Here is a 26,251-nt window from a genome sequence, read left to right as displayed (position 1 = left end):
TTCTTTCTTACGTTTCTTACCGCTTACAACTTTTTAGTTTCGTTCCTTTTACTTCTTGTTTTACATCGTTCACCTTCTTTCAGCGTCAGTAAACCGTACCGATTGAGTTATTAAATTATTAAACAAACCTTCTTCGCAGGTCGTTCACAAGCAGTTCAACTCACCGATCGGACTGTACTCGGACAACAACATTGAAAACACGATCAGACAGAGTGCTCCACAGCAGACACAAACCGTTCCGTAAGTAGCCGTAGCTGAGCTAATTTGTTCCCATAGGGAAAAAATATGAAAAAACCTAGAAATCCTAGTGGTTGTGTGGAAAGTTGATTGAACGATCCCAGATTTCTGTACTAAGCGAACGAAATATTAAAATTGTAGCAATTATAAGAATGTTAATGATGAATTTCATTAAAACGGAAATAAATTTATAAAAATCAATATGAATTGTTCGCCCCTGTTTAGTAAAGTACAATGCGCCTCCATTGCTGTGTCATATATTTTTTTCTTTATGGTACTAATAAAATAAATTGAAATTAAATTTCAAAATTAAATCAAATTACTCGTTTAGTAAAAATTAAATTAAAATTTCTAAATATGCAAAATAATTCATTAATCATGCGTCATGTCGTCAACTTTCCAGACTGCACATTTTCTTCCTTCTACGAATACCAATACACCTAAATCCCAGTTAAAATTATTCCCCATTCGAAATATTCCCATGCAAAGTAAATGACGTTATACATTTTCTCTATGCACGCATCGTACACGCGTACAACTAGATCGAACGGATACACCAATCGCCATCGGCCAACGAAAATTGAAGGGTAATGCATCGGTTACGGTTGTAGTATAGAGCTGTGGTTTGGATCGTAGCACTGCTATGGTTTTTGTTCACGTGTTATATTATTTCTTCAAACTTTATTTGCCATTAACATACCGCTTCTCGCTATGAAGTGTTGTCTCGTGTGAAAGCTTTGCATTTTTTAACAAAGCACTTTATGCAAACGAGTTTTGTATTACTTATTCGCTTGTAGAGCTTTGCAAACCATCTCATGCTGGTCCCAAATCCGTCACCCACGCTGCTCATTCACGTCTCTGCTACTATTCCCCCTTTCTTCTTCAGCCCTCAACCGTGCACCAAAACGTTCCAAAACGTTGCCTCTATACGCAACATCGATTGTAGCTCATGCAGAACAAAATTAACAACAAAATCAAAGAAAACATACAACTTGAAAATTTACTGCTTTTGATGTCGCTCTTTGGTGTTGTTATTGAAAGTATAAATTTCTGGCGCACTGGGGAGACTCGATCATAAGGCAGCACATTTAAGAAATGTTAAGAACATTGAACCCTCCACCCCCCACCCTCTTGGAGACAAATTCCTCTTGCTCTTCTTGAAAAATAAAAGTTCCTTCTTCCATGGAACTATTAAACGTCTATCAGGCCCATATCATAGCGTAGCCTTCTCGATTCCAGCATATTCATCGATCTGTCCTTCCTGAAGCAGAAGCAAAAGATCCTCGACGAGCAGCGCCGCCTCGAGCAGGAGCGTCAGCTTCACAAGCAATACCCCTTCCAATCGTACGCCTCTACATCGTCCGGTCGAACCTCCCGTCAGCAAACGCTCAGTCCACCGCCGGTGCCTCCACTGCCGGACTCGTACCAAATGGTCGTCGACCCGTCATCGTTCGCCGTTCACCACCACCAGCGTGATCAGCAACTCCCATAAGACCCCCGAAAAGCATTCATTCGACAGATATCGTTCCGTTTTCTCAGCGTGTGTTCTTCCACCCACTGTGCAGTTCTCCTTTTTCCTTTCCCGATACTCCCGAAACAACCTTTCATCAGCTGCTTTTGCATTATCTAATTGAAAAATCTACTCCCGCGCTAACGAACGCCACACCGTGTAAATGCATGCCCACTTGGAGTTCGGTTGCGAATCGTCTAAATTAAGAACCCCACTCGAATGGTACCGTCCACTTGGAGCGTGGACAGGGTGTCAAATTTTCGGTCGAAAATTATCTTGACCTCTCCGTCTCTCGCCGAGTGGATTCGGAGATCGACCGAATTAGAACTGCAAAAACTCTTAATAGAGTCAATATGCTTGTTATTGTGATTTTTTACGTGTGATATGTAAATGAAGGAAGGCGAAACGCTACAGAACGAATGAGTTTATTACGCTTAAGCATAGGAAAGTAAATGAAAGGACCAAACATTACATACTGCTCCAAAACCCGAGAAGGAGAAGTACGTCATGATGATTACCAAATTAATATAAGAAATTGGACCAATAATTAAACCATAAAACCTAAACTGTGGTGACATTTACAAAACATATTCATTATTATTGTGTTCGTTCTGTTTCGTTTTGACTTTCGAGTTGAAAATGATCGTTTGTTGTTATTTCCATAATAAATATTGCTGTTGATCGTGTTTTCTTGTTATAAAACTAGTGTACAAACGTGCTTTTATCCGTGGCGTCTGTAAGAATCTACCCGGTTGTCTAACAAAGTATCATTTTCTTCTCTTCTTTTCAAACTGCTCTCCAAAAATAAATCAACAACCATCCATCCATGCCGATGCGTGGGCATTCAACCTACTTCGCATACACTATTTTAAATACTAAATTTGTACCATTTATGACACAATTCACCTTTACGTGCTGGCCGTTCGGTTCCATTGACGGTTACACTTACGCGAATCACTTGCGCATTGAACGTGTGTTGTGAATTGTATCTCATCTCTTTCACCCCCCGAAATGCCATCCAAACTGCAACTGCTGATGTACAACAAACCGTTCGGAAAACTGTTGCAAACACCTGAACAACATGTAACGCTAAATATTCGCCATTTTCCCCTTCATCGTGCCGGTGTACGGGGTGGGCACCGAAAACCCCCAACAAAAAAAAAACACGTTACTGATTGCCAAAAATAAAATTTTCATTCCATTTGGCACTAACAAAACCACAACACAACGTTCAAATAAACACGCGCCACCGCCAAAATGAACGTAATATGATGGTGAAAACACATCACACAACAACGAAAAACAAAAAAAAAACGAACCGTACGATCATGCGCTTGGGCGGTTGAATATTACGTATTAACACACACGGTTACAGCTACAAGAAAACCGTCGTGTTTGACCCATGCAAAAGCGAAACGTACCGTGCGCTGCAGGAAGGAACCGGCGAAGGTCTGCAGGAGGTACCGAATCCGATTCAGCCGAAAACCTTCGCCCCGAACCGTTTAGTGCCTGGAAAGGTAGGTGTGCCGCATTCAAATAAACATTCCCCCAGAATCACGTTCAGATGGCAACCAAATTGAAGGTCTCATCAAATTAGCTTATTTATTTATTTGCACAAAGGTATTTGGTTGCCGCTAACTGCAGTTTATTGGAGTAATATCTCTTTTTAACTATCATTTTGAATAATTACCCGATAAATTGTGAGCTTATTTTCTTATCAATGTGCTAAGTGCACAAACTGTCTTATTTAATTGGCACCTGACATTGTAGCAGATGATATCATAATCGAGTCACATTGTAACATAATGAAAACAAAACACAGGTGGACATTCTCTTAACCCATCGGTACAAAAACAAGAAAAGATATTTACAAAACACTTGTCTAAATACGATTGTCATGTCTTCTGCTTCATTTGTAATAAATAATGGTTGTGCTAAAATGACAATAGAAAACCCCTTAAATTTTATTTAAACGGTATTGATGTTCAGTAAAATAGGACCAATATGATTGTGCCTATGATTTAACTGTTTTAAGCAATAAATTTAAAGTAATAAATAAACTATTTCAAATAATTAATTTGCCGTTAATATGCTCGATAAACTTGTCCGTTTTCTTTAATACAATGCTTATTATTTTTATCATTCTCTTTTTTCCTTTCTTCACACAGAAGCCTAACGCCAATCATCCTGCACCTCAGCCAGAGTTCGCGTACCGGGTCAACTCGATGGGTGAACCGAACGAAAAGATCCACCAGAGTGGATCCTTCAAACGTTTGATGCTACACGTCATGAGCGAAATGGACTAAACGTCTCCGACCATTAAGCGCTCTTGGGCAATTGTTGCGCACAGCAAATTTCTTACTTAACGCACTCACACATCCACACACACCCACACACGCATACATACAAAAACACGTACCCATGTAGCTTGTTCATCGAGGCGACAGTGTAATCGCTTCATACGACACCCCATCTAGCGTCCATCGTTTTAATCATCTAATGCTCTCCCAGATCGTAAAGATCCTCTTGAGAATGAGAGATTTAAAGAAACAACAATCAGAAAAAAGATCCGTTCATTTTCGCTGTATCACTCAGCCACACCACCCACAGAATTGTTCGGCATCTTATTCGACCTTAATCCACAATCGACCTCGTGCCGTTATTGCGTGAATGTTTTGTAAATAAGCAGTACTTCCACCCAGCCCACTGGCTTGGAATCAAATTCCCGTATTTCCCTTTTCTCTTATTTTCAATCTTGTTGATCACTTCCTCCACCACCTCCATGCACTACTACCACCCCATTGAGAGTGTCTCAATCAGTCTCTCGAATCGCCCATCGTGTGTTTGCTGTAAGCACATTTGCATATTTAATTATTTATCTATATCAACGTATATTTACGCGATTGTATATTCTACAAACTGATCGTTTACCGATAACCGCAGGCTCACGAAAAAGTTGAGCCATTCAAGCGAAGCGAGTGTATGTTCTAGTCAAAGCTGATCGTTACTGTTGGAGCGGGACCAAACCCACCGTGGCATTCGGGACCCGCCGCCATAACGCTCAGAAGAAGTAGTTACCTTTTTATTACACATTATATCAACCGTTATCACATTTCGCAACGAAAATGTTACGGGGAAAAACCAACTTCTATATTCTATATCACGTTTAGAGTTTCCTTCCAAAACCGGGAAACCTTTCGCTCAGTCGTACGTTTTGTTTTTGCAAATGCTGGAATGGTGTGAAACACAGTTGAATACGCCGGCATGATGGAATTGACAAGAGTGCATATGCAAATGAAACAAAAACAAATCAATGCACACACACTCACTTACACGTACTCAAAACAACAAAAGAAAGGATAGTTTAGCACGGCATGATACGAGATATATCTATTTATTACCGTTTATGTACACAGTGATATCACATACGATGAACGAAAATGCAGAATAAAGATGAACTTACCTTTAAAACAAACGAGGTTTTCGATTTGAGTGTATTATATATATAGAGAAGAGAAGAGGGAGAGAAGAGAATAGAGAAAAGAATTAGACATGTAAACCCGTACACACTTGAATGATATAGTTGCGATTTGTAGGACATAAAATTGATATAAAATATTTTTGGATTTTTCCGGACAAAAACCATTGTTTTTTTTTGGCACTACATCCTCTCATCTCTTGTTTTTTTCTTTTCGGGTATTTCGGTTTATCATTATTCAAGTAACTTAAATTAAATTATCATAAATTTGAGTTCAAACAATAAGCAAACAAGTGATTGTTGTAACATTGTTTAAGTCACACTCGAGTTATCCGTTATCACTCGAGCTCGTTCCCAAAGAGAACAATTAGACTTTCAACGGCCAAAATTAAAGAGTGCTCTTTCTAACCGCTGTTGCTCTCCTGCTTGCTCTCTCGCCGAATCGAAAGCTCGCTCGATGACTGAACGATATTCTCATGCTTTTCGCTTCTTCGGCGTCATGCGGTCTCGCTCGTGCTCATTATTTGATATTGAGCGCACACATGTGCATTTTCTTCGTCAAATTTGCCGTGTGAAGCAGTACATTTTTGCACCGGTTTTTGATATGTGGAACTGGATGATTTTGCAAGCGCGCTAATGTTGTGATGAAAATCCAGCCATAAGTTATATGGCACGATATGTAGAAGAAGGTTTAATGTATAATTTTTACTATTCCAAACATTTATGCCTTATTACAAAGAGGTCATTATGGCAACGAACGGTACCACCATGCATATCACAAAAGGATCGGTTGCTTTAACTTTAAGGAACTGTAGGTTTGCATCTCACGAAAGAAACAAGACACTACACAAGCAACCAACTCCGGTGATTACATCGAAAGTGTTGAAACACTTTTATTTTATCAATATGAGTGATTTGAACCGCGAACGCCGTACCGGTGCTTTTTACAAACAGGTTGCTAAATTCATAAAGGTGGACGCAGCCGAAGAAGCTGACCAACAGGTGGGCCCTAATCGGGAGCAAGTACAACTGTTGTGAGTTAATGTGTCGTGTAAAAAATAAGGGCTTCGCTTTTTCAGTTCCCATCGAAGGGATCGAAGGAATCGCCTGGATTGGTAGATTTCAGTCCATGTCGATCGACGAAGGCATCCGTTACTGGGCGCTATCTAACAACGAAACGCATCACAATTTGATGCACGTGCACGTTGAACTTCTGCGTACTGCTTCTGCGTTTAATACTTCTGCATGCCAAAGCCACCTTAGCAGACCATAACCTATCCCTCCCAGGAGAAAATATTCATCTCCAAAGTGTTTACCTGTCCACGGTTCACTTCAAATCACTCCTCTCACATACGCAAGCTATTTTCATCGCTAAGATTCTCCTCAACAATATTGATGCCCCATCCTTACTATCTATATTCATTCCGGCGCGCCTTACCTCTTACGGCTCCAATGAGGTATGCAAAAATGATCCTTTTTTGCGAGGTATGAAATAATTTAACTGCTCTTTTTATCATTTCGATTATAACATCTCGATATCTGCTTTTCGGGCCCGACTAATTAATGGCACCTTATAATCCTCTATGATTAGTTTGTTCTCCTTTGACGCGTTATTAAATTTAAGATTATACTATAAGATTCCTTTTGTTAAGCCTTATGGGCCGACAAATTACCCTTATTTTCCGTATTTGTCTGAACAAATTATTTCCTCTTAACACTACACAATCATTGTATATCGCGCAAAGGATACACCCGTGACCTGTCGAACGGTGCTGATCTTCTGAGTTTGGTCAGTTGACTTTTGTGTCACTGCTACACACTTTTCAGGACGACTGAAGGGACGTCCTCAGTCTGGTATTTGGCGGTCAACTGCAGTGGCGGAAATAACATTAGCGTCTTACGTATTTCCTGGTCAAACATGTCATGTTACTTTGCGCACAAATATGTACACATTTACATTACCTACAGAGCGCAGCACTAATTTCGTGAGCGCACCATTCATCTGTCGCTACATTGTGATATGTAGAACATAATAAAACTATTTTGGAGATTGTTATAACTTAAACCACAACAACTACAAAATGCTATTGTTTTTTGTTCAGGTGCCCATAACTGGAGTATATTAAATAAATTACTGAGTTCAGTTATGTGTTGTTTGCTGAAAATGGGTTTGCTGAACAGCGAATCGATCACCTGATGCAGACCGGTAGAATATCGTGCCACGGATGTCGTTAACTAGCCTTGCGCTTCGTATTATACCTTCCAAGGATTATTAACGTCTGGGCGAACAATTTACCAGTGCAAAAACTATACTTGTGGCTTGAACTCCGAATCTACTTGTAGGCCTTGATCAAAATTCTCTAGCTGTTCCTCCGTTTCTAGCCGTGCTAATTCAAAATCCGAACGAGGGAGAAGCCCTTCATCTGGCCGGGTTGGTGCTGCAAATTCCTCAATCGCCTGTCTTTGCCGAGCAGCGTCTCTTTTAATATGGTTGTTCTAGAAACGTTCCATCTTTGCCGTTTTGATTGCCATATCGACAATTTCATAAAAAAAATCACATAAAACAAACAACTCGAAACACAAGGAATACACTAAAAAATCACACCAAAAGAATATCATTTGACTAACTAAAAAAATCGCAACATATTATTGCGCACACCCATTACGCAACGTTTTGATGCATCCTCGAACCAAAACCATGACTTCAACGCAGCAGATTAAGATTAAAGTTTCACGCGCTGCGCGTAGAATAAAACGCAGTCGTTATCAACTCTCTGACACGATATCGCCGTAGCATCATCTTCAGACGAGCGCCGCAAACACTCATGGTAAGAATCCGTTCAATTCCGCTTTCTCTTCAGAAGTTTCCTTACAGAAATACAGACCTGAGCAGGTTGGCCAATATCACAATAATGTCTTCCCTTCACTTTCCCCACACACAGCTGATATGTGGTAGCAGTAGCAGGACGACAGAACAGCACATTCCAAGCCAAGGAATAAATGCTAGGGCGAAGAGTAGAGTAAAAAGGACAAATAGTACTGATAGACACGTGTACCACCACCACCACCTTAATTTATTTTTTTGCCTTTCGCTAAATTTCCGTTCGTTAAATTTTGCAAAAGCTAAAAAAAAGCGCTTTAGCCAAGCCACACACCTTGAAACGCGACCGAGTTGAGGTCAAACCTGCTTCCTTTGGAACATAATCAAGACCGAAACGCGACGTCTAAAAACGGTCACGATTAGTTCCAAGTTTTGGGTCGCGCGACCTTTTGGGACACTCGTTATCCAATTTTAAAATCAGTGGTTCACACGCTGACATATAGATGGCGCTCACAAACTCTGATTTTGCAGGGGCCTGCAACTTATTTTTCTTAACGCAGATTTTATGCTGCAACTGTTTAAATTGCAGGTTTAGGTAGAAAATATTCAAAATGAATTTTAATTATTCGATCATTAGGGCTGTGCTACTACTTTAGAAAAGTAATAACTGATCATCGTCAACTCACAAAGGAGTTCAAGGCCGTATCAATTCGGAATACAGATTTCTTTTTTGGAGAAGGGTGCACAACATAAATTAATGTTATCTAGATATTCTTGATACTATTATAAAATATTTATAGAAAGCTTCTTTGGTCGATTGGCATAATTGCCAAAATTGAAAAATTATAATTTAACGCTCGATCTAATACATCCCAATCGCAGTCCAATCACTGATATTATCACTAAGGGTAACATAAATCTAGTACACCTTTATATTAAAATACGGCATTGCCGTCATAATATAAATTAAATAAAATGAAAATACCTTTATATTCATGAACCCAGCATGACCTAGTAACCCAATAAAGCTAAAAGCGAGAGACATACAAAATACGAACAATACAGTCGTTGGACGAACAACTTACAGCAAAAGGCTTACGATACACGTGTTCAGAAGACCACTCCACTAGTAATTATAACAAAAACATCTCCACAAAATCATCACATGCAAATTACATTAAAAATGTGCAGAACATGTGCAACAATGTAATGTTTGAGAACATCTCGTCTAGAGCACACAACGAAGATTGAGCTTTCAGTCTATGACTCACAATGATTGTAGCGCATAGACGCATTAGTAACCAGATTTAATTCGAAATATCAATAGTATTTATCCAATTTGTCATGTTGTTTGTTAAGCTCACATGTGGACGTAGTGTATTAAGCCATTTCTCTCATACACGCCCTTTGTTCCATGCGTCTCCCAGCATGCCCTTGATCTGCATACAACAACAAACCGATGAAAACCCGCGGAAATCCTCCACCGTTGGAAAAATCACGGAAACAAACCGACCGCCATCGTGCGTTTAATTGTGCTTTGCATGCGATCGATTTTCTGTTGCGTATATTTTGCCCATTGAAAGCGTCTCTCGACATGTCGAAAAACGCGCGGCGAAGGTTAGATTACCCGAAACAAACAATCACATCCCAGAGGAAGTTCCACTGGGGTGCATCGAAACAAAGGGCTTAGGGCCCTGCATGCGATCGTGCAGCATCCGAGCAGCGAACTGCACCAGTCGCGTTCTTATCCGTTCCCACACACAATTGTATTCTAATCGTCGGAAGGGGATAGCGTTGCGCATCCAAACCCGGGTGTCTGGTAAGACATGAACGATCGTTCTAGTTCCGCTAGATGCGACGCACTGATAGTCTAATTGATTGGCACACACACACACTTCCCGGCCGGTTGGGAATGTCTGGCCCTATAAAAGCTGCCGATCGAGTCCACACCAGGCATCAGTATTCGGTTGAGTGATCTCTCAAGCAACAGCTTTGCAGTTACCGTAACCCTACAGGAGTTGAAGTGATCCAGTAAAATGAAATTCACAGTTGCATTCGTGTTGCTCGCGGTGGTGTGTGCCGTGTACGCCCAGACCGATGCCGCTAAGGATGCGGCGGATAAGGTGAAGGATAAGGTCGCCGTCCCTGATGCACCGAAGCTGGATAAGGATGCCGTTACCACCCCCGACCCGAAGGACGCCACCAAGAAGGTGGAAGATGCAGCTGGCAAGGCAAAAGATCAGGCCGCCGAAATCGGCAAGAAGCTCACCGACACATTCAAGCTGTAAGATGGTTCCACCGCACTTCAGCAGAGGCGGTTTATCGTAGCTACGAACCATCGCAAAACATACCATTCCGACACCAAAAACACAAGAAAGTCCAATAAATTGTGGCACTGTGGAAATCAAACATGCAGTTAAGATAACAACAGAAATCTTCCTTTCTCAGACCTATCCGAAAATTGACCTCGTTTCGTGCACGACACTGGGCAGAGTTATCGCCACAGTTAGAACGTTGCGGTTTTACAATCAGCTCGGCCCTAATCAGACCAAATCTTGCGGTTAGCTATTTCCACTATATAACGCACCCGACCGGAGAGTGCATGCTATCAGTCAACGTTTTGTGTTCTGCTCAGCACAACTCCAAACAAGTGTTCGCGCCCCTCAGTGTGATAAAAGTCGTGTGATCTGCAAATTCCACTCGTGCTTTCAAGTCCGGAGCTATCTTTCAATGGCCGATGCAAACAATCTGTTGGCACTGTTGCAGCGCCCGCTGGAACCAACCTTCCTGCCGAAGGATGACGGCAAGACGGTGATCGATCTGCCCGATGAGTTCCTCACCGACCGGTACCGTCCGATCGGGGCCGATCTGCAGTCCCGCTTCTCGAACGATGCCGAACAGCGCATCCCGGTGCGCCAGGTGACGACACCAGATCTGACGTTCGCGAACGGTATCGATCGGCGCGGATCGTTTTCGCTGTTTGTGCCGAAGCATCGTGATGCGGCCGCCGCCCTGATCAATCTGTTCATCCAGCAACCGGATGTGGCGACGCTGATGAGCGTGGCCACGTACTGTCGCGATCGGCTCAACCCGGTGCTGTTCCAGTACGGTTTGGCCGTGGCCGTGCAGCATCGCGAGGACACGAAGAATGTCAACATCCCGTCGATTGTGTCGCTCTTCCCGGATCAGTTCGTTGATCCGGCTGTCTTCCCCAAGCTCCGCGAGGAAGGTGCTGTCGTGCAGCAGGAGAATCGGGTTTGTACTAGCGAGTTCCGCACTTATTCTTTCGGAGCTGTCAAACTGTCAAGATAACGCATGTTGGGTGTTGGTTTTCGCAGATGGTGATTGACATTCCACCGAATTATACCGCCTCCGACCGGGAAGATGAGCAGCGTTTGGCGTACTTCCGCGAGGATATTGGTGTCAACATGCACCATTGGCATTGGCATCTCGTGTACCCGGGTGACGGCCCGGATGCGGTGGTCCGCAAGGATCGACGCGGTGAACTGTTCTTCTACATGCACAGCCAGCTGATCGCTCGCTACAATATGGATCGCTTCTGTGCCAAGTTGAAGAAGGTGCGCCATCTCACCAACTTCCGCGAGCCGATCGTCGAAGGGTACTTCCCGAAGATGATCCGCAGCTCGAACAACCGGGCGTATCCGGCCCGTGCCGCGAACATTTCGCTCCAGGACATTGACCGCATCGACAACGGTACGATCGTGTCGGTGAATGATCTCGAGCGTTGGCGCGATCGCATCCACGAGGCGATCGATCAGGGCTTCGTCCTGGATGCCGCCGGTAACCGCATCCAGCTGGACGAGGTGAAGGGCATTGACGTTCTCGGCGATGTGGTGGAAGCCTCGAGCCTCACGCCCAACCGTCAGCTGTACGGTAGCTTGCACAACATGGGCCACAATGTGATCTCGTACATCCACGATCCGGACTACCGGTACCTGGAGGATTACGGCGTGATGGGTGACGTGACGACGGCGATGCGTGATCCCATCTTCTACCGCTGGCACGGCATGATCGACGGTATCTTCCGCCGGCACAAGGATCTCCTGACGCCCTACACCGCCCAGCAGCTGGGCAATCCGGGTGTCACCGTGAGCTCGGTCGGTGTCCAGTTGACCCGGCCCAACACACCCGCCAACGTGCTGCTGACGTTCTGGCAGCGGTCGCAGGTCGATCTGGCCGCCGGCCTGGACTTTGGTCCGCAGGGTAATGTGTTTGCATCGTTCACGCATCTCCAGCACGCTCCGTTCTCGTTCCGCGTTGAGGTGAACAACGAATCGGGAGCGGCCCGCAAGGGTACGCTGCGCATCTGGATCGCACCGAAGGTGGATGAGCGCGGTACGGCGCTGAGCTTCCGCGAGCAGCGTCAGTACTTCGTCGAGATGGACACCTCCACGGTGACGTGTAAGTGTTGAGCGCTTTGTGGAATCTGCGTCCAGCTTATTAATTCCAACTCCTTTCAGTGAACCCTGGCATGAACACGATCGTACGCCGTTCGGACCAATCGAGCGTTACCATCCCGTACGAGCGGACGTTCCGTGCCATCGGTACGAAATCCGTCCCGACCAACGCCAACGATCTCGCTCAGTTCCGCTTCTGTGGTTGCGGCTGGCCACAGCACATGCTCGTCCCGAAGGGTTCGCCCGAAGGCGTACAGTTCGATCTGTTTGCCATGGTGTCCGACTACGAGCAGGATTCCGTCGAACAAGAGCTCGACCCGTAAGTACCGGGAGCACGTGACACGTGACAGGTGATATCTGATGCACAATTCCCATTACAGTAACGCCCCATGTAACGATGCGCACTCGTTCTGTGGACTGCGGGACAAGAAGTACCCGGACCGTCGCTCCATGGGCTATCCGTTCGATCGCCGCACGGAGGACACCGTGCGCACGCTCCAGGACTTTATCACCCCGAACGCCAACATGAAGTCGGCCACGGTTCAGGTGAAGTTCAACAACACCGTCATCGCGCGCACTTAAGTTTGACATTCGGACATTCGGAATGAAACAATTACTTGAAACTTCTCACGCAAAAAGGAATAAGCACAATAAACAAAACTTTATTTCCTCGATAAACTGTTGCCTAATTCATCATGGTCTGCAAGTGGCCGTTACGGTAATGGTGATCCGTGTCGTCACTGTGTTGGTCACCAGTATGGAGGAGGTGGAAGTCACCGGCACGGTTACCGTGGTCGTGAAGCGTGCGGTGGCCGTCAGGGTTGGCGTTGGCAGCGTTACAGTCGTGGTTGAGGTAGTCGATAACGTGCTCGTAGTCGTTGGTAACGTTGCCGTTATCGGGACGGTGGACGTGATGAGTGAGAGCGTTAGCTGCGTGTTTGGCACTAGGGTGACGGTATCGGTTCGCGTCACTACTGCCGTTAGTGTATTGGTTTTCGTGCTGCTCACCGTTGCCGTCGATGGTGCGAGGGTGGACGTTGTCGAGGGACAAACTGCTGGCACAACCGAGGAGTGATGCACCATATCGTGGTTATGTAACACATGCAGATCCGTTGATCTCGCGCCGATCAGCAGCAGCACCAAAACGCTCCACCAACTAACGTACGCGTTGGTTGTACGTGCCAAGTACTGCATTTTGCTTGCGAGACACGATATTCACCTGCACAATGTCAAATTTCGACTAAACGCACTGAAGGAGGCCGGTTCTGAAGAACGGTTTAATGATCTTTGCTGACTTCTTCTTGGTAGATCTTTTTTTTTTACTTTGGAGCACGTCATTAAAAAGAAGTGGGTCAAAAAAAACCTTATTTGATATTCGTTTCTTATGAGAGAGAGAGCAGAAAAATTACGAAATATTTGTTATTTTATATAGTTGTAGACAATTACAATTTTTTTGTAAAGTTCAGTTTAAAGTCTTGAAAGGTACCATTTAGAAAATTGATTATAAATTTACCACTTGAAAAGATCTGCTTTACAAAAAGAAAACCCTGCAGGGGGATACAAATCCCAATAACTTTCCCGTTCTCCAGCAAAAGAACCGGATTTAAGCCCAATTTGTTTTCGAAAAACATTCGCGAAAAAAAGGAAGCTTTAATGCAATCGGTATTCTCCATTTATGACCTGGTGCAACCACATTCCCGGTGCGCAGGGTTCTGATGAAACCTTCACGATCGCTGGGTTAGTCACCTTTAAAGCTTCGTTCCAGCCACATCAGAGGGCTTACAGATGGCGAACAATACGTTACATAAGGTACAGCGGTGTGTGAATTGGTTTACATTTATAAGCAATAAATGAATCTTTTTTCCAGCTGTTAGTGGCGGAGATACTACTCTTACTGCAAAGCTTAGGATGCGCATCGCATCTTTCGTACCACCATGCCCACCATGCCCACCATGCCCACCTGGACCATCATCACCACAAGTGCCGACCGGCCACGCTCTTCTGCTTTCGTACGGTAATACAACCCACCGTCACGGAAACGGTTCCGGTAACAGACCTGGCCACCGTCACGAATACCGCATGTACGTACGCCGTCGTCACACCCAACCCGGTACTGCTCACCGATATGTCCACTCGCACCCAGTTTACCACGGTTGCCACCATCACACCGAGCACGACCGTTACCAGCACCGCCACGAACACGGTCATCTCAACACCGCCGCTAGTGTCGACCACCATAAGTACCACCACCACCATTCTCGTACCGTCCACCATCGTGGTGCGGACGACGATCACTACCACCTCGACAAGTTCGATTATTTCGACCAGAACTGTCAATAATCCTATGTGCAATTAGTGGTAGTGCTGCTAGTGAAATGTCACCCACGCGCGTGGGTGACGACGAAGGTAATAAAGTTGTTATCATCTGGCTGTCTTGAAAATACATCCTGCCAGCAACCGCATTCCTGAAAGGGAATTAATTGTTTTGCCATAAATCATTGCGTTAGTGTACATTTTATCGTTGTCATCCACCATTTGTACCACTGCGACATTTACGATCTAATGCAATTGCTATTTTTACGGCATTAAATATATCTAAAACAGTGACGCCGTTGCATAACAATCTTCAACAAATAAACGAATTCTACAGGGTCGAATTTATTGTTTAGAAAATTACAATTGGAAGTTGTGAAGAAATCCTTTTAAATTGCTCAGAGCTCTTCGTGTTCCGGCGAAGGATTCCGAAAAAACGGTCCAGTTTCTTGAGTCTTTCGTAAAGACATTAAAGGATTTGAGTTTCGGAATTCGAAGTCATAAAAAACTCTGGTATGTCTCACTGAAACCCATTTCCCTGGACTATTACAACCGGCGTTCTTGACCAATGATGACGGTATGCGAAAGAATACGTTGATGATATTGTCTTAAAATCTTGAAATCCAAAATCTAGATAGTCTAGAGATACTTTGGACTTGCCTTACTTTGAACAAGTTAAGCCGAAATGTTAGTATTTCCCATATCTTATATTAAATCTGTACAAATCGTATATTAGAAATCTTAAACAGCAGCTCAAATGTACTAAAATACGAAGACAGGTCCAAATATATAACAGAGACCAGGTTGTTTATGTTTTCTCGTCAATGTCTGATCTTCGCAACAACCTCTGTCACGATAGAGTACTTTCACAATGACTTACATCGCTATTGTTGATACCAATCTCTATCTTTTTGATGTGTGTGTTCAACAATTTTACTAACAAACAAGTAATACCAACCAATATCAAATGAATTCGTGGCCCCTGAACACTAAAATCCAACTACTGAAATTCCGTTCTACAGACCATACCTCCGGAATTCGGGATGCGTCCAGCATTATAAATGTCAAAAATAATATGCTTAGAACTGTCCGGTCGTTAAATGCTTGACGACTCGGAACAACCTTCAAACCGTGCAAACGATCGCACGATGGTTAACGTTTCGAGCGTCTCACGCATCCAATGAGTTCATTAGAATCGGCCACGGCAAGCTGTACACTCATGTGCATGTGCTGCAGAAGCATCGGGTCAGAAGAAGCCCCCGGAACGCCTGCCGAAGAACGTCGCACACGTCTCAAATACCGAAAGAGAGAGAGAGATAGAAAAATCAACCCCCAACACGTAAAAAGCCGCCCCAAACCGTAAACCCATGATGTCAAACAGCATCAGCAAGCCCGGAGCAAATAATCAAACATTTTCGCATAAAATTATCACCTCCCCAAGCGCGGCCTATGCACACCCTTTACAGCTGCTCCTCTTGGATAAGATGGCTGATGTTTGTGGGTGCATGAGTGTGTGTGTGTATTGATATGAAGGCGAAATGATTGCGTCGGAACGAAACACCATGCTGAAGATATGAAGCAACGGTAGTGAAGCCAACGTGGCGGGACTGAAGCGTTTAATGATAAACGATAATGATGGTCGATCGCTTCTGATCGTGGACTTCAGTCAACTTCAGCTTCTAATGAGCTAGATCGGTTAGCGGTTATAACTTTTGTTTCCTTGTTGTTGTTTCAATTCTATTAATATACGTCTCTCACCCGCAAGGATCCTCTCAATGTCAAACGTTCGATCGAAAACCATTAATATTATTTTTAAAACAAACACATTTTGACCGTTTGCAATCGTCGCGGGCAGTTTTTTCTTTATTGTCACCTGATGACACAGAAAAAAGCAAACAAGTTGCACTTGCTATATGTTCTAAAGGATTGTGTCATTCTCATGTCCATAAGAAAAAAAAATCCCATCTCGCCGAATTCTGTGTAGCTCGCAGAAGACCACTCACTTCCTGCAAAAAAAATCGCCCAAAGCTCCCATTCGGTACATCGTTTATACTTTATCACTAATGATGATATATGAGGATCGAGCGTCTTCCAAGAATAATATCAACAAAACAATGTTCTCCAATACCCAAAACATTCCCACTTTGACCTTTTCAAAACGAAGAAAATATGAGAATATTTTGATTCCCTCCCATCTTTTTTTGTCTTTGAAGTTAATTACAGCATAAAACCAACAAAAAAACCTGCAATCAAACACATGATAAATAATCGATAAACACGGTGAGTAACACTTATCGGCCTTCGTAGCGCGTTGATGAGTGAAAGAAATTGATCCATTCCTCATGTCGTCGGGGTTGAAACAATAAAACGCAAATCTTAATTTACCCATTAGCTATCAAGTTTTATGTCCAATTTCATCACCACCAAGCCCCAACAAACAGAATCGATTTGCATACCGAGTCGCTCTTACCGTTACCGCACGCGGCACTATACCGCGATTGATCCAGTTCTGGTGCAAAAATAGAACACGACACGAGTACGAGGACGGTTCTGAGACTTATTTTAAAAGCAGAAGAATTTCCAACATTTTTTGGTTTTGTCAAACGACATTCATGACGGCTCTCATTCCATCCGGCCGACATCCTTGTGGAATCGGGTTTCCTTCTCTAAGCCTAATTCTTCCCATGGATGCTGTCCCGTCCCATCCATTCAGCAAATGGTCGAGGTTGTCGATCGAGTTAAAATTAGTCAAATGATCAACACTGGATACTAGCGACGGTTGGGGCGACGTCTGACATGCAAAAGGGGCAGAAGATCCCCACCTCAGTTAAACATTTTGCATAAATTTCCGCACCCCAAAACGTCGGCGAGGTGATCTTTTTTATGTTTTCGTTTTTTTCCTCCTCTTCTGAAACCCATCCTCTCAGAACTGGATTCGGCGGAATTGATCAACTTGACGCAAAATTCGCTACAAGGACGAGCAGACAAAGATCATCCTCGTGTGCGAGCGGACGCACAGGATGAAGCTCGTAAACGCGGCGGGCCCAATTCCACACGATGCGATACGGAAATAAAAAGCTGTCTTATCGTTGTTTGGCTATAAAGTATCAACTTTTTTTTAACACTCATGTTATTTTAGGGAAAGTGTCGTTCAATATAGTCATGCCTGGGGCAATAAAGTAGAAAGTTTGGAGCGAATAACATACCCGACAACTTGTGCCATTTCTTTCGTTGGTCATTCTGGATCTTTTATGATAGTAGGAAACATAATGAAGCAAAAAACACATTTACACACTCTATTGCTTCATATCCACCGGTATGATATAGTCCGGCATCGCACATGCTAGGAAATATTTATGCTCCTTCGGAACCAATCGTCTAGCCGTCTCCTTGATATTCAAACTGGTTTAACCCTGAAGCGTATTAAATTATTTCTTCCTTTCTATTTGAGCGATAATCAACAGGGCGAAGTCGTTTTTTTGGCACAAACTCTCCATCTAACGCCGCGACGAATATCAAGATCATCAGAATAGCTCTACCTGAGTTGTGCAGGCTAAAGGCGTATACCGTGATGACTCATCCTTACGGTCGACAATCAGGTGACAAAAAAATACAGCATGGGGAAAACGACGCGACGATGTGACACATTTTCATTCCCATACGGGAATTTTATACGCGATTTGCATTAGATAAGAAGCCTTGAGTTTGCCCGGGAGCAACAGCCTTTCAGGGATGGTAAATTCATACACAGTCGTCTATTGCGCTCCGAAGTACTTTCATTCGGTGCAAATTGTGCAGAAAATGCGTGTATGAATTTCTTTAAATTACCCACCCGGGAAACGAGAATCGTACGTTGGAAATGTGATGAGCACCTGTGAGCAGTTTCATGCAGGAATGAAGCTTCAAAAGGGGCCAAAGGGTACGCGAGTGTATGGTTAACCATATTAATGAAGCTGTGCGAAAGAGATGAAACATTTTCTTTTTTTTTTTTGTTCAAGATCGTCAAGGGAGAATCAACCCCCTGTTGGAGAAGTTACTGCGAATATAAGGGAGACTGGGGCTCGAATGAGACGTTAAACGTGAAGATTTCATAGCACTCCTCATTTCTCACTTGAGAAATCACACTGCTTTCTCAATTTATGACACTCTCCTTACTCTCCACAATCATTTAAACTGATTAAAACATATTTGTAATTTTGTGTCTAATGATCGTTTGATTGTAGTGATATATGTATTACTGTACGGTGGTGGAAGTACACTCGGGCGTACGATAGGAGGCGGTGGGTTGGGCGAACTATCTAGGGGTGACGGAGGTGCTGATGGCACGTGCCACTTAGCACCGAGCTACATGGAACCTGAAGTAAGGGAACACACCGCCCATGAACCGCAAGTCAATACAAAGCGGTAACTGCTTTTCGGACTGTAGCTGCCAGATAATGGACGGTAAAGAAACAATGTGAAAAGTGTACAATTCTGTTAGCCTGAGTTAGGCAAATAAGTGTAAGAGCAGGTATTAAATTAGCGTAATAGAAGATTTACGGAAGCAGCGATTCAAGCCGATTGTTGCATTGTTTTTAAATGAAAATGAAGTAGTACGTGAATGAAAAGAATTGGCCCGCGTACACAAATTTCGGCAAGTCGAACAGGAGAAGAGTAACAAAAATATACGAATTTAGATAGTCTTGTGTTAATGCTTACCTGTGATTTTTTTAAATAATTCATCTGGCAGCTTTCTTATCACATTCTACACTACACAGCTCACGTTATCGATTGAAATCAACAATCTAACCAAAACAGAAAAGCACGCACTAAAACACCTCTCTACAAAGCCGCGCGATAATATCTCACCAAGAAAGATCTCACAAAAGCTTTTCTCTCATCTTTCACGCATACCATTTCACTCATTCATCTCGGCGAACTCACTTCACTCACCACTGCACACCAACGATGATCTTCCGAACGCACGGAACTGCAAAATGGCGCTAAACCACGCGCTCGTGCGTGTGAACTTTTCTTTGCACAAAAATGCTTTTGCGCACCTTTTTACACAATAAACTACACATTTTTTCACATTTATTTGCACTCCCTCACGTTTTCCTGACAAAATTAATCACCTTCCACGCTTACACGGCACGAAACAACGCACGCAATGTTCTTCACAAACAAACCGACGCGCACAGCATTTTCGGTGCATTACTGTAACATTTATTATTGGAAATCACTGAATTTGGTATAATGTTTTGTATTGTAACGTATTTTATAACAATACAGTTCGATAATGAAAGAAAAGGTAAAAAAGTCCTTTCCATTCAACAAGAACACTTATCCAGCTACCGCAGCTGTACAACAAAAGACCGACCCGGACCGAAGCTAGCGGAAGAATGACCAACACCGACCTTTGGCTTATCACAGTGCACCGTGTTAGATAGTAGGCGAATATGAGCGACGAAAGCGACATATTCATTTGTCTCGCTCCAGCACACTCTCACTCATGGAGATAGTGGGTGACAAATGAATGCCATTGGAATAAGAGTTAACCTGTATGAGTTTTACATGAAACAGCATCCAGGAGGATACGCTTTATTAAAATTGATCTTTTTTCTTTTGTTTTGTACACCTGTATGAGTGCGTTGCACGGTAGATGATGTGTGATTTTTTTATCGCGAAACTCGCGCACCCTTTTGGATTAGCTGCTCGTGATGATCCGGCTCTAAACATATTCTTTTACTGTTATAAATAGATATAGCCTTACGAATGGCATAAACATTTGATACCATACAACGGAAAATCTATTAAATTTGATCATCAATTCTCACCTCTATCCAGATCAACGGACTGTTTCTGTTAGAAATCATTAGAATATAAGTATATGATGAGTATTTTATTTTAAAAAGCACATGTTTCGATTTAGTTTCATAGATCATTGTATTTCTTCGGTGTTTATCTATGTTTTTAAATAATATAAAACTTTAATTATTTGAATATTACATTAATAAATTTGTTGAATACTTTATGATTAATTCTTCATTTCTGCCAATATATAATTTTATCAACCAATGAAAACGTTCAAATTTAAAACTGAAATCTCCCGCTACACGCTTTTCCCTACAAAAGCCTTAACCGGGCTCCAGTCTCCCCACTAGTGCGCGTCCACTATCAGCGGGCAGTATCTAGCCATCGACGAGAAGAGTTTGTGTCGCTTGTGTGCCCGGCTCACCGTAACCTGTAGCGCACCTATATAAGCATCCTGCGACGGGCGAACAAATTTCAGTTTACCACTTAATTTTCGGTCAGCAACAGCCGGCACACATCTGTTCTGCCCGGCGACCGGTTTTTCCCGTCCGGTGAAGTACGTGACGCAGCCTACCCGGGCGAGTGCTTTTCCACCGATCCATGTGTTTGTGTGTGTGCGTTTGAATTGTAGTGTATTTAATGGATTGTAGAACGAAGTGATCACGCGATAGCGTTGTCGAATATTTGCAGGGCTCGTGCAGCAAAAGGATACGTGCGGTTAGTGGACTAGTACAGCACAACACACACGTCACAGTTGCGTGAAAGATGGTGAGTGAAAAATAGCAGTGAAATGTCGAGTGCTACCGAAAGGTTTCTGCATCGATTGCCCATCGCAGTTGCGAAGGTCAATAGGTCTTGCGGCTATTGAAACTCTAGAGGGCGGAATGTGCGTCTGCGTCATCGTGCATCTAACGTCGAGCTGCATCAAAGTGCAAGTAACGATGTGCAACCGGTCGCGGTAGGCCGTGAAATGCACGTGAAAGGTGTCATCCTGCGAGGCGGTGGCAATTAGTATTACCTTGACTGGTTGTGCGAAGCTATTGTGCACCGGACTAGCTAAGGTGACGGATTCTGTGTCACGGAGAGCTCGAACTTCAAGCTCGTGGGTGAACTTGAGTGAACTTGAATATGAGCACACTAGCGTAGTGCAACAGTATTCTAATTTATTCTACAAAACATAAGCCTTTGGTGGAATTTTCGCACAGAGCCGATAACGTGACTGCTTCCTGGACATCTGCCTGAATAAATTCACCATTGCGAATATCGTGTAATGAAGATCACAAAATCTGCCAAACGCTAGATGGCTGATAACTATCAATCTGTGACGTGTGCTGTCAATGGCAATTGACAGGTTTTCTGACTATCAGTCAAGCTTCACTTGGGGAGATGCTAATTTTGCTAATTTTATGCCACCCGTAGCCTTTTTTTGGAGGACACACGGACACATTAGCAAGCCTCTAATCTAGAGCCATCGGCTCCGGGGCGTAAACGATTCTTCCTTTCTCACACATCACACACGGGCAGATATTTTGTTTAAGTCACTTCTTGATTCCGTGCCATACCTTATCGATGCCTCGATGATGAATAAATAAGCGGATTTTCATATTTTAAAATGCGACAGCAGGAAGCATAAGCGACTGGTCGAAGGTGTGTTGAGATTGTTTGAAGCACCATGCCGGCATTATATTTCGTCACATTTTAGTGCACACGATTAGTGCACAACGAATGCATATAAATAGATTACAGTAAAGTTTTCAACACATATCATAAAACTAGTTTTATTATTGTCAAACAAACGAACGTCATAAATCGTAAAAAAATCATGCAAATAAGCCAATTTCGCCATTGCATGATGATCAGTTGTTGTTTGCTGTACACATTCATACCGATGGTAGCCCTTGCTGCAAACGGTCACCAACAGCTTAAAGAAATACACAAAACTTACCTCGTTCGCTTCTCCGTGTGGTCCCAACCCAACCTTTGCAATGATGACCGAGGCCTTAAGCCATGTCTTTCTCACATTACCATACACAACACGGGACGCGGGCATGAGTGGGTTGGTGTGGTACCTGTAGCGCATCTCGTGAGTAAATTGGCTTCATTGCTAAATCACGCTCAGCCCTCAGGTGGTGTACGACACCGTAGGGACAATGGGGGACACGAAGTTCGTCCAAAAATCTCCAATGCCCGGTGCGTCATACATATTAATTCAACGCGACACCGCACAGCACTGCTGAAATGTATCTCTCACCGTATCTTGGTCATCTCAGGTTTGTGGTTCAGCCCGTCAGGGTCGAAAGCCGTACAAAGGGTGGGTTCAGCTGAAGTCAAATAAAATAAACTATAACGTGATTTTTAACAAATCATACTTACCGACTCACTGCACTCAACTCGCCCTTATATGGATGGATGGTGCACTGTAAACAAGTCATCTGGGAACGAACGCAGCGAAACGTACAGCGAGATATAAATTCCTTGCAGACAATCATTTTTTGTACTGTTTGCATCACATCGAACGGCTCCTGGCGATTTCGGACGCAGCTCGAGAGCCAAGCCCAAAAAGAGCGCATCGTTTGCCTGTTGCAATGCGATCGCCGATGCAACTACAGCCTGCACAACATTAAAACGATCATCACCGGCCCAACTGGTTGAACTCGAACTCGAGAAAGCCAGTTCCCAAGTTCGACGGGTTCATTTCGTTTGCTTTTATTTATCTTTTGTACGCGCAGTCGGACAACCTGCACCGGTGAACCTGAGGGAAATTCGTCCCGACGTTCACACGCGTGTAGGTCACGTACAGGGCAGGGTTTTCGTCAAAAACTGCTGAGCTAAACCGACGAAACAGGCACAAAAGAAGCCCCCCAGAATTTAACTGACGGAGATGGAAGAGCAGCGGAAGAGATAAATCGCTTCCCATTCATCTACCGCAAGTAACGGAGTGTGTGAGTTGTTGCATGAAAAATTGGCACAACATTTAGCGACAACGATTTTGAAGATGCCTGACAATGTTTTATCATTCCCAAATCTGTTACACACCGCCGATCATTATCGTTTATGGCTATTCTTGTCTCCATGACGCATTTTATCTACCGGCGTTTGTCTCGGTCACATAAAACGATCGCCTAAAGTAGGTCTGCGTATCAGTGATGAAAGTCTTTTGCGAACAATCTCGTACTTTCATCTAGCGAGTTATTCTTAGACACTATTTTCGGATATATGACGAAGTCTCGCCCAATGGTGTATAACCTTACCCTCCCATTTCTATCAAGGTTTTCTATGATGAATGTACCATTTTCTGCAATTTATCACTAAAAAAAACACCACACACGGAAATCGAATCGAGCCGATGTCCCGACGCAGCGTGCAATCGTGCATCCGACAGCCTCCTATACATCAAACGAGCGAATTTGCATTTTTTCGCCCAATAAAAATGAGCCAAACAAATCATCCCAGTGGAGGCTGCAATACTGACTGCATGAGAGGATTGCGCACCATGTTGGTCCGATTGGTGTCATATTTATCGTCTGTGTATTCGCGATACTACTACGCCCCTTTTGGCGGTAATATAAACTACGCCCGAATTGATTTACTGGCTGTTGGCTGTTCTCGACGCGCGGCATGAGTTATGAGGCGGATGTGTTTTTGGTGGTGTTTTTTTTAATTGAGATGCTAATTAGTAGCATGATGGAAAGCAACGAAACCGACAGAAAAAACTTGCATATAATTAGTTGAAGGCATCAACCGGAACAGGATGGCATAATAGTTCACACCAATTGTGGAGTTGCATACGCTAAATTAGGGAAAACAAAATGGCAAACTTCACGCGAATACTTCTGAGAACGATACGCGTAGAAGATCGTTTGATAACATAACGTAAGCTAGTTTATTTGAATAGAGTTTGGGAACTATAGAAAATAGAAAGTCCAAACAAATTCCTTGATGATGAAGTTAAGAACGTTTAACATTTTAAAAGGTTTTACCAATATTGCAGCAAAAAAATCCTGAAAACTGCGAACTAACCTTGATACTCGCGAAATTTATTATGACATAAAAATAGTGAGTGGATGGACACTCGTTATAAACATTTCGAAAAGTGTTTTATGCTCTGAACAGCAAGGGATCTCACTTAATTGCACCAGAGATCTAAAGATCAATCCAAATTAGCAAACAAAATGTCAATCAATCATTAATTTACTCGATTTGTTAGTAATGTTTTACCACACTAAATTATCCAGCAGTACCATAAAATTTACAACCTTCCCGCAAGCAGATATACTGAGAAACAATTTCGGCTACTCCATAATTATGGAATGCAACGAATGTTTCACTTTTTTGCCCCTCACTCTCATATTGCCAATATCCTTGCGCATCGGTAACGGCCATAAAATGATGCTCATTCTGGCCAGTGGTTTTTGCGATCCAATCGCAAGCAAAGCACACCCAGTATTATTAGCTAAATACTACACAACAAGCGAGAGGGCTGCGATCGCTATGAACGGCCGATCGTGCGGGAACAGGTTTTCCGGTAGAGTTTCGTGGGCAGGTGAGACTTCTTCAAGGCCGTCTGCCCATCCATCCCGAAGCCGGGCGGGTGCGTAATCGGGCTGTGGTCGCTTCCTCACGCATAACATCCAACGGCCGATATGGTTGCTGCCGATGAACTTGCGCGCTTATTTATTCAACCGATTCGAACTCCACGCTCAATGTCAACCTGTCATCTCCACGGGGATAAAGTATTGGTTGTCGTTGGGTTTTGCTGTTTTTTTTTGTTCGTCTATTATGCTCACGCAAGAAGATTCCACAGCATCGCGGTGTGTATGATGCGTGAAGTATTCCGTTCTTCAACCGTTTAATCCCACTCCACCGGAGACTTGAGTGGGTGCATGAGGCACGAAACTTTATCGCGATTCTAACGACTTCAAGCGATATTAGCGGTGTTAGGCAAAGCGATACAACGAGTTGCCACGAAGGGGGATGGTGCATGATTTATCATCATTTTAATTGTGATGACTAAAAAGATACACTAACAATACGATTTGGTTTGGAAATTCGATTTTCACATCCTCCGCAACGAAATAGTATGGTCCGGTTTTTATATCAATTCTAGTAATCCGGCTAAATATTGCAGGAATATTTTCAAAACAGTCTACACCACCACAGGAAAAACAACACATACATTATTTAAATGTAAAACTTGATGGTCCAGTTTGAAGCTTAATATTTCCATTAATTCTAATGCAGATTAGTTGACGTTTGTAGATACACCTTCATTAGTGTGTTGACTGCCAAAAATAAAGGTTTTTTTGGACAACACTACGACGTACACTAAGCTATTCCGTCAAAGCTTAAAAACCAAACATGTTTTACAATGACAACCACCTGTTTAAACATCTTCATCCCATAGCCGGTCTCCGAAATAGCTGGTGTTAATGGAAAAAAGCTACTCACAAAAGGTAAATAGCTCAGCCCGAAATAGCAACAGAGCCTTTCGTCGTTGCCTACCATTGATCATTAAACGATCGGTTTTCGAAACAACGAACAACTATGGCAGGAAGCGATCAATCGAAGGACACATCGAGCACACATGTTTGTGCTTATCACGCTCCATGCCACACTTTGACCGGTTGCCACTTTGGGTCAAAGTTCCCGAGCCCCGAAACATGCGCTGTTCGGAGCTGAGC

At 43.4% G+C, this 26,251-nt stretch overlaps 4 protein-coding genes across 8 annotated transcripts in view; 3 read left to right on the top strand and 1 right to left on the bottom strand.

The window, feature by feature from the left end:
* The window catches only part of LOC128301356 (PDZ and LIM domain protein 3), a 31,079-nt gene extending 26,174 nt beyond the window's left edge, over positions 1-4,905 (top strand). For 4 of the 5 annotated variants that reach the window (XM_053037793.1, XM_053037796.1, XM_053037794.1 and 1 more), the window contains 4 exons: positions 140-240; positions 780-824; positions 3,123-3,264; positions 3,916-4,905. In XM_053037793.1, coding sequence (XP_052893753.1) covers positions 140-240; positions 780-824; positions 3,123-3,264; positions 3,916-4,053 — 426 coding nt within the window. In that variant the 3' untranslated portion in view covers positions 4,054-4,905. Of the gene's footprint in view, positions 1-139; positions 241-779; positions 825-1,476; positions 3,265-3,915 lie in introns of those variants that run through there. The other variant, XM_053037795.1, reaches the window with a different exon arrangement.
* Positions 1-20,090, bottom strand: part of LOC128301358 (peroxisomal targeting signal 2 receptor) — an 85,496-nt gene extending 65,406 nt beyond the window's left edge. The window contains exon 1 of the mRNA XM_053037798.1: positions 19,476-20,090. Within this exon, the coding sequence (XP_052893758.1) occupies positions 19,476-19,499 (24 nt within the window). The 5' untranslated portion in view covers positions 19,500-20,090. The remainder of the gene's footprint in view (positions 1-19,475) is intronic.
* LOC128301364 (uncharacterized) lies at positions 10,026-10,442 on the top strand. Its single transcript, XM_053037806.1, has one exon. It carries the CDS (start codon positions 10,083-10,085, stop codon positions 10,332-10,334), a length of 252 nt encoding a protein of 83 aa, XP_052893766.1. The 5' UTR covers positions 10,026-10,082; the 3' UTR covers positions 10,335-10,442.
* Positions 10,777-13,046, top strand: LOC128301355 (phenoloxidase 8). Its single transcript, XM_053037790.1, has 4 exons — positions 10,777-11,301; positions 11,385-12,468; positions 12,528-12,783; positions 12,845-13,046. Exons 1-4 carry the CDS (start codon positions 10,777-10,779, stop codon positions 13,044-13,046), a joined length of 2,067 nt encoding a protein of 688 aa, XP_052893750.1.
* Positions 20,091-26,251: the final 6,161 nt, after the last annotated feature.

This window comes from Anopheles moucheti, chromosome 3 (assembly GCF_943734755.1).
Source record: "Anopheles moucheti chromosome 3, idAnoMoucSN_F20_07, whole genome shotgun sequence".
Classification (NCBI taxonomy): Eukaryota; Metazoa; Arthropoda; class Insecta; order Diptera; family Culicidae; genus Anopheles; species Anopheles moucheti.
This window is presented reverse-complemented; position numbering and strand designations above follow the sequence as displayed.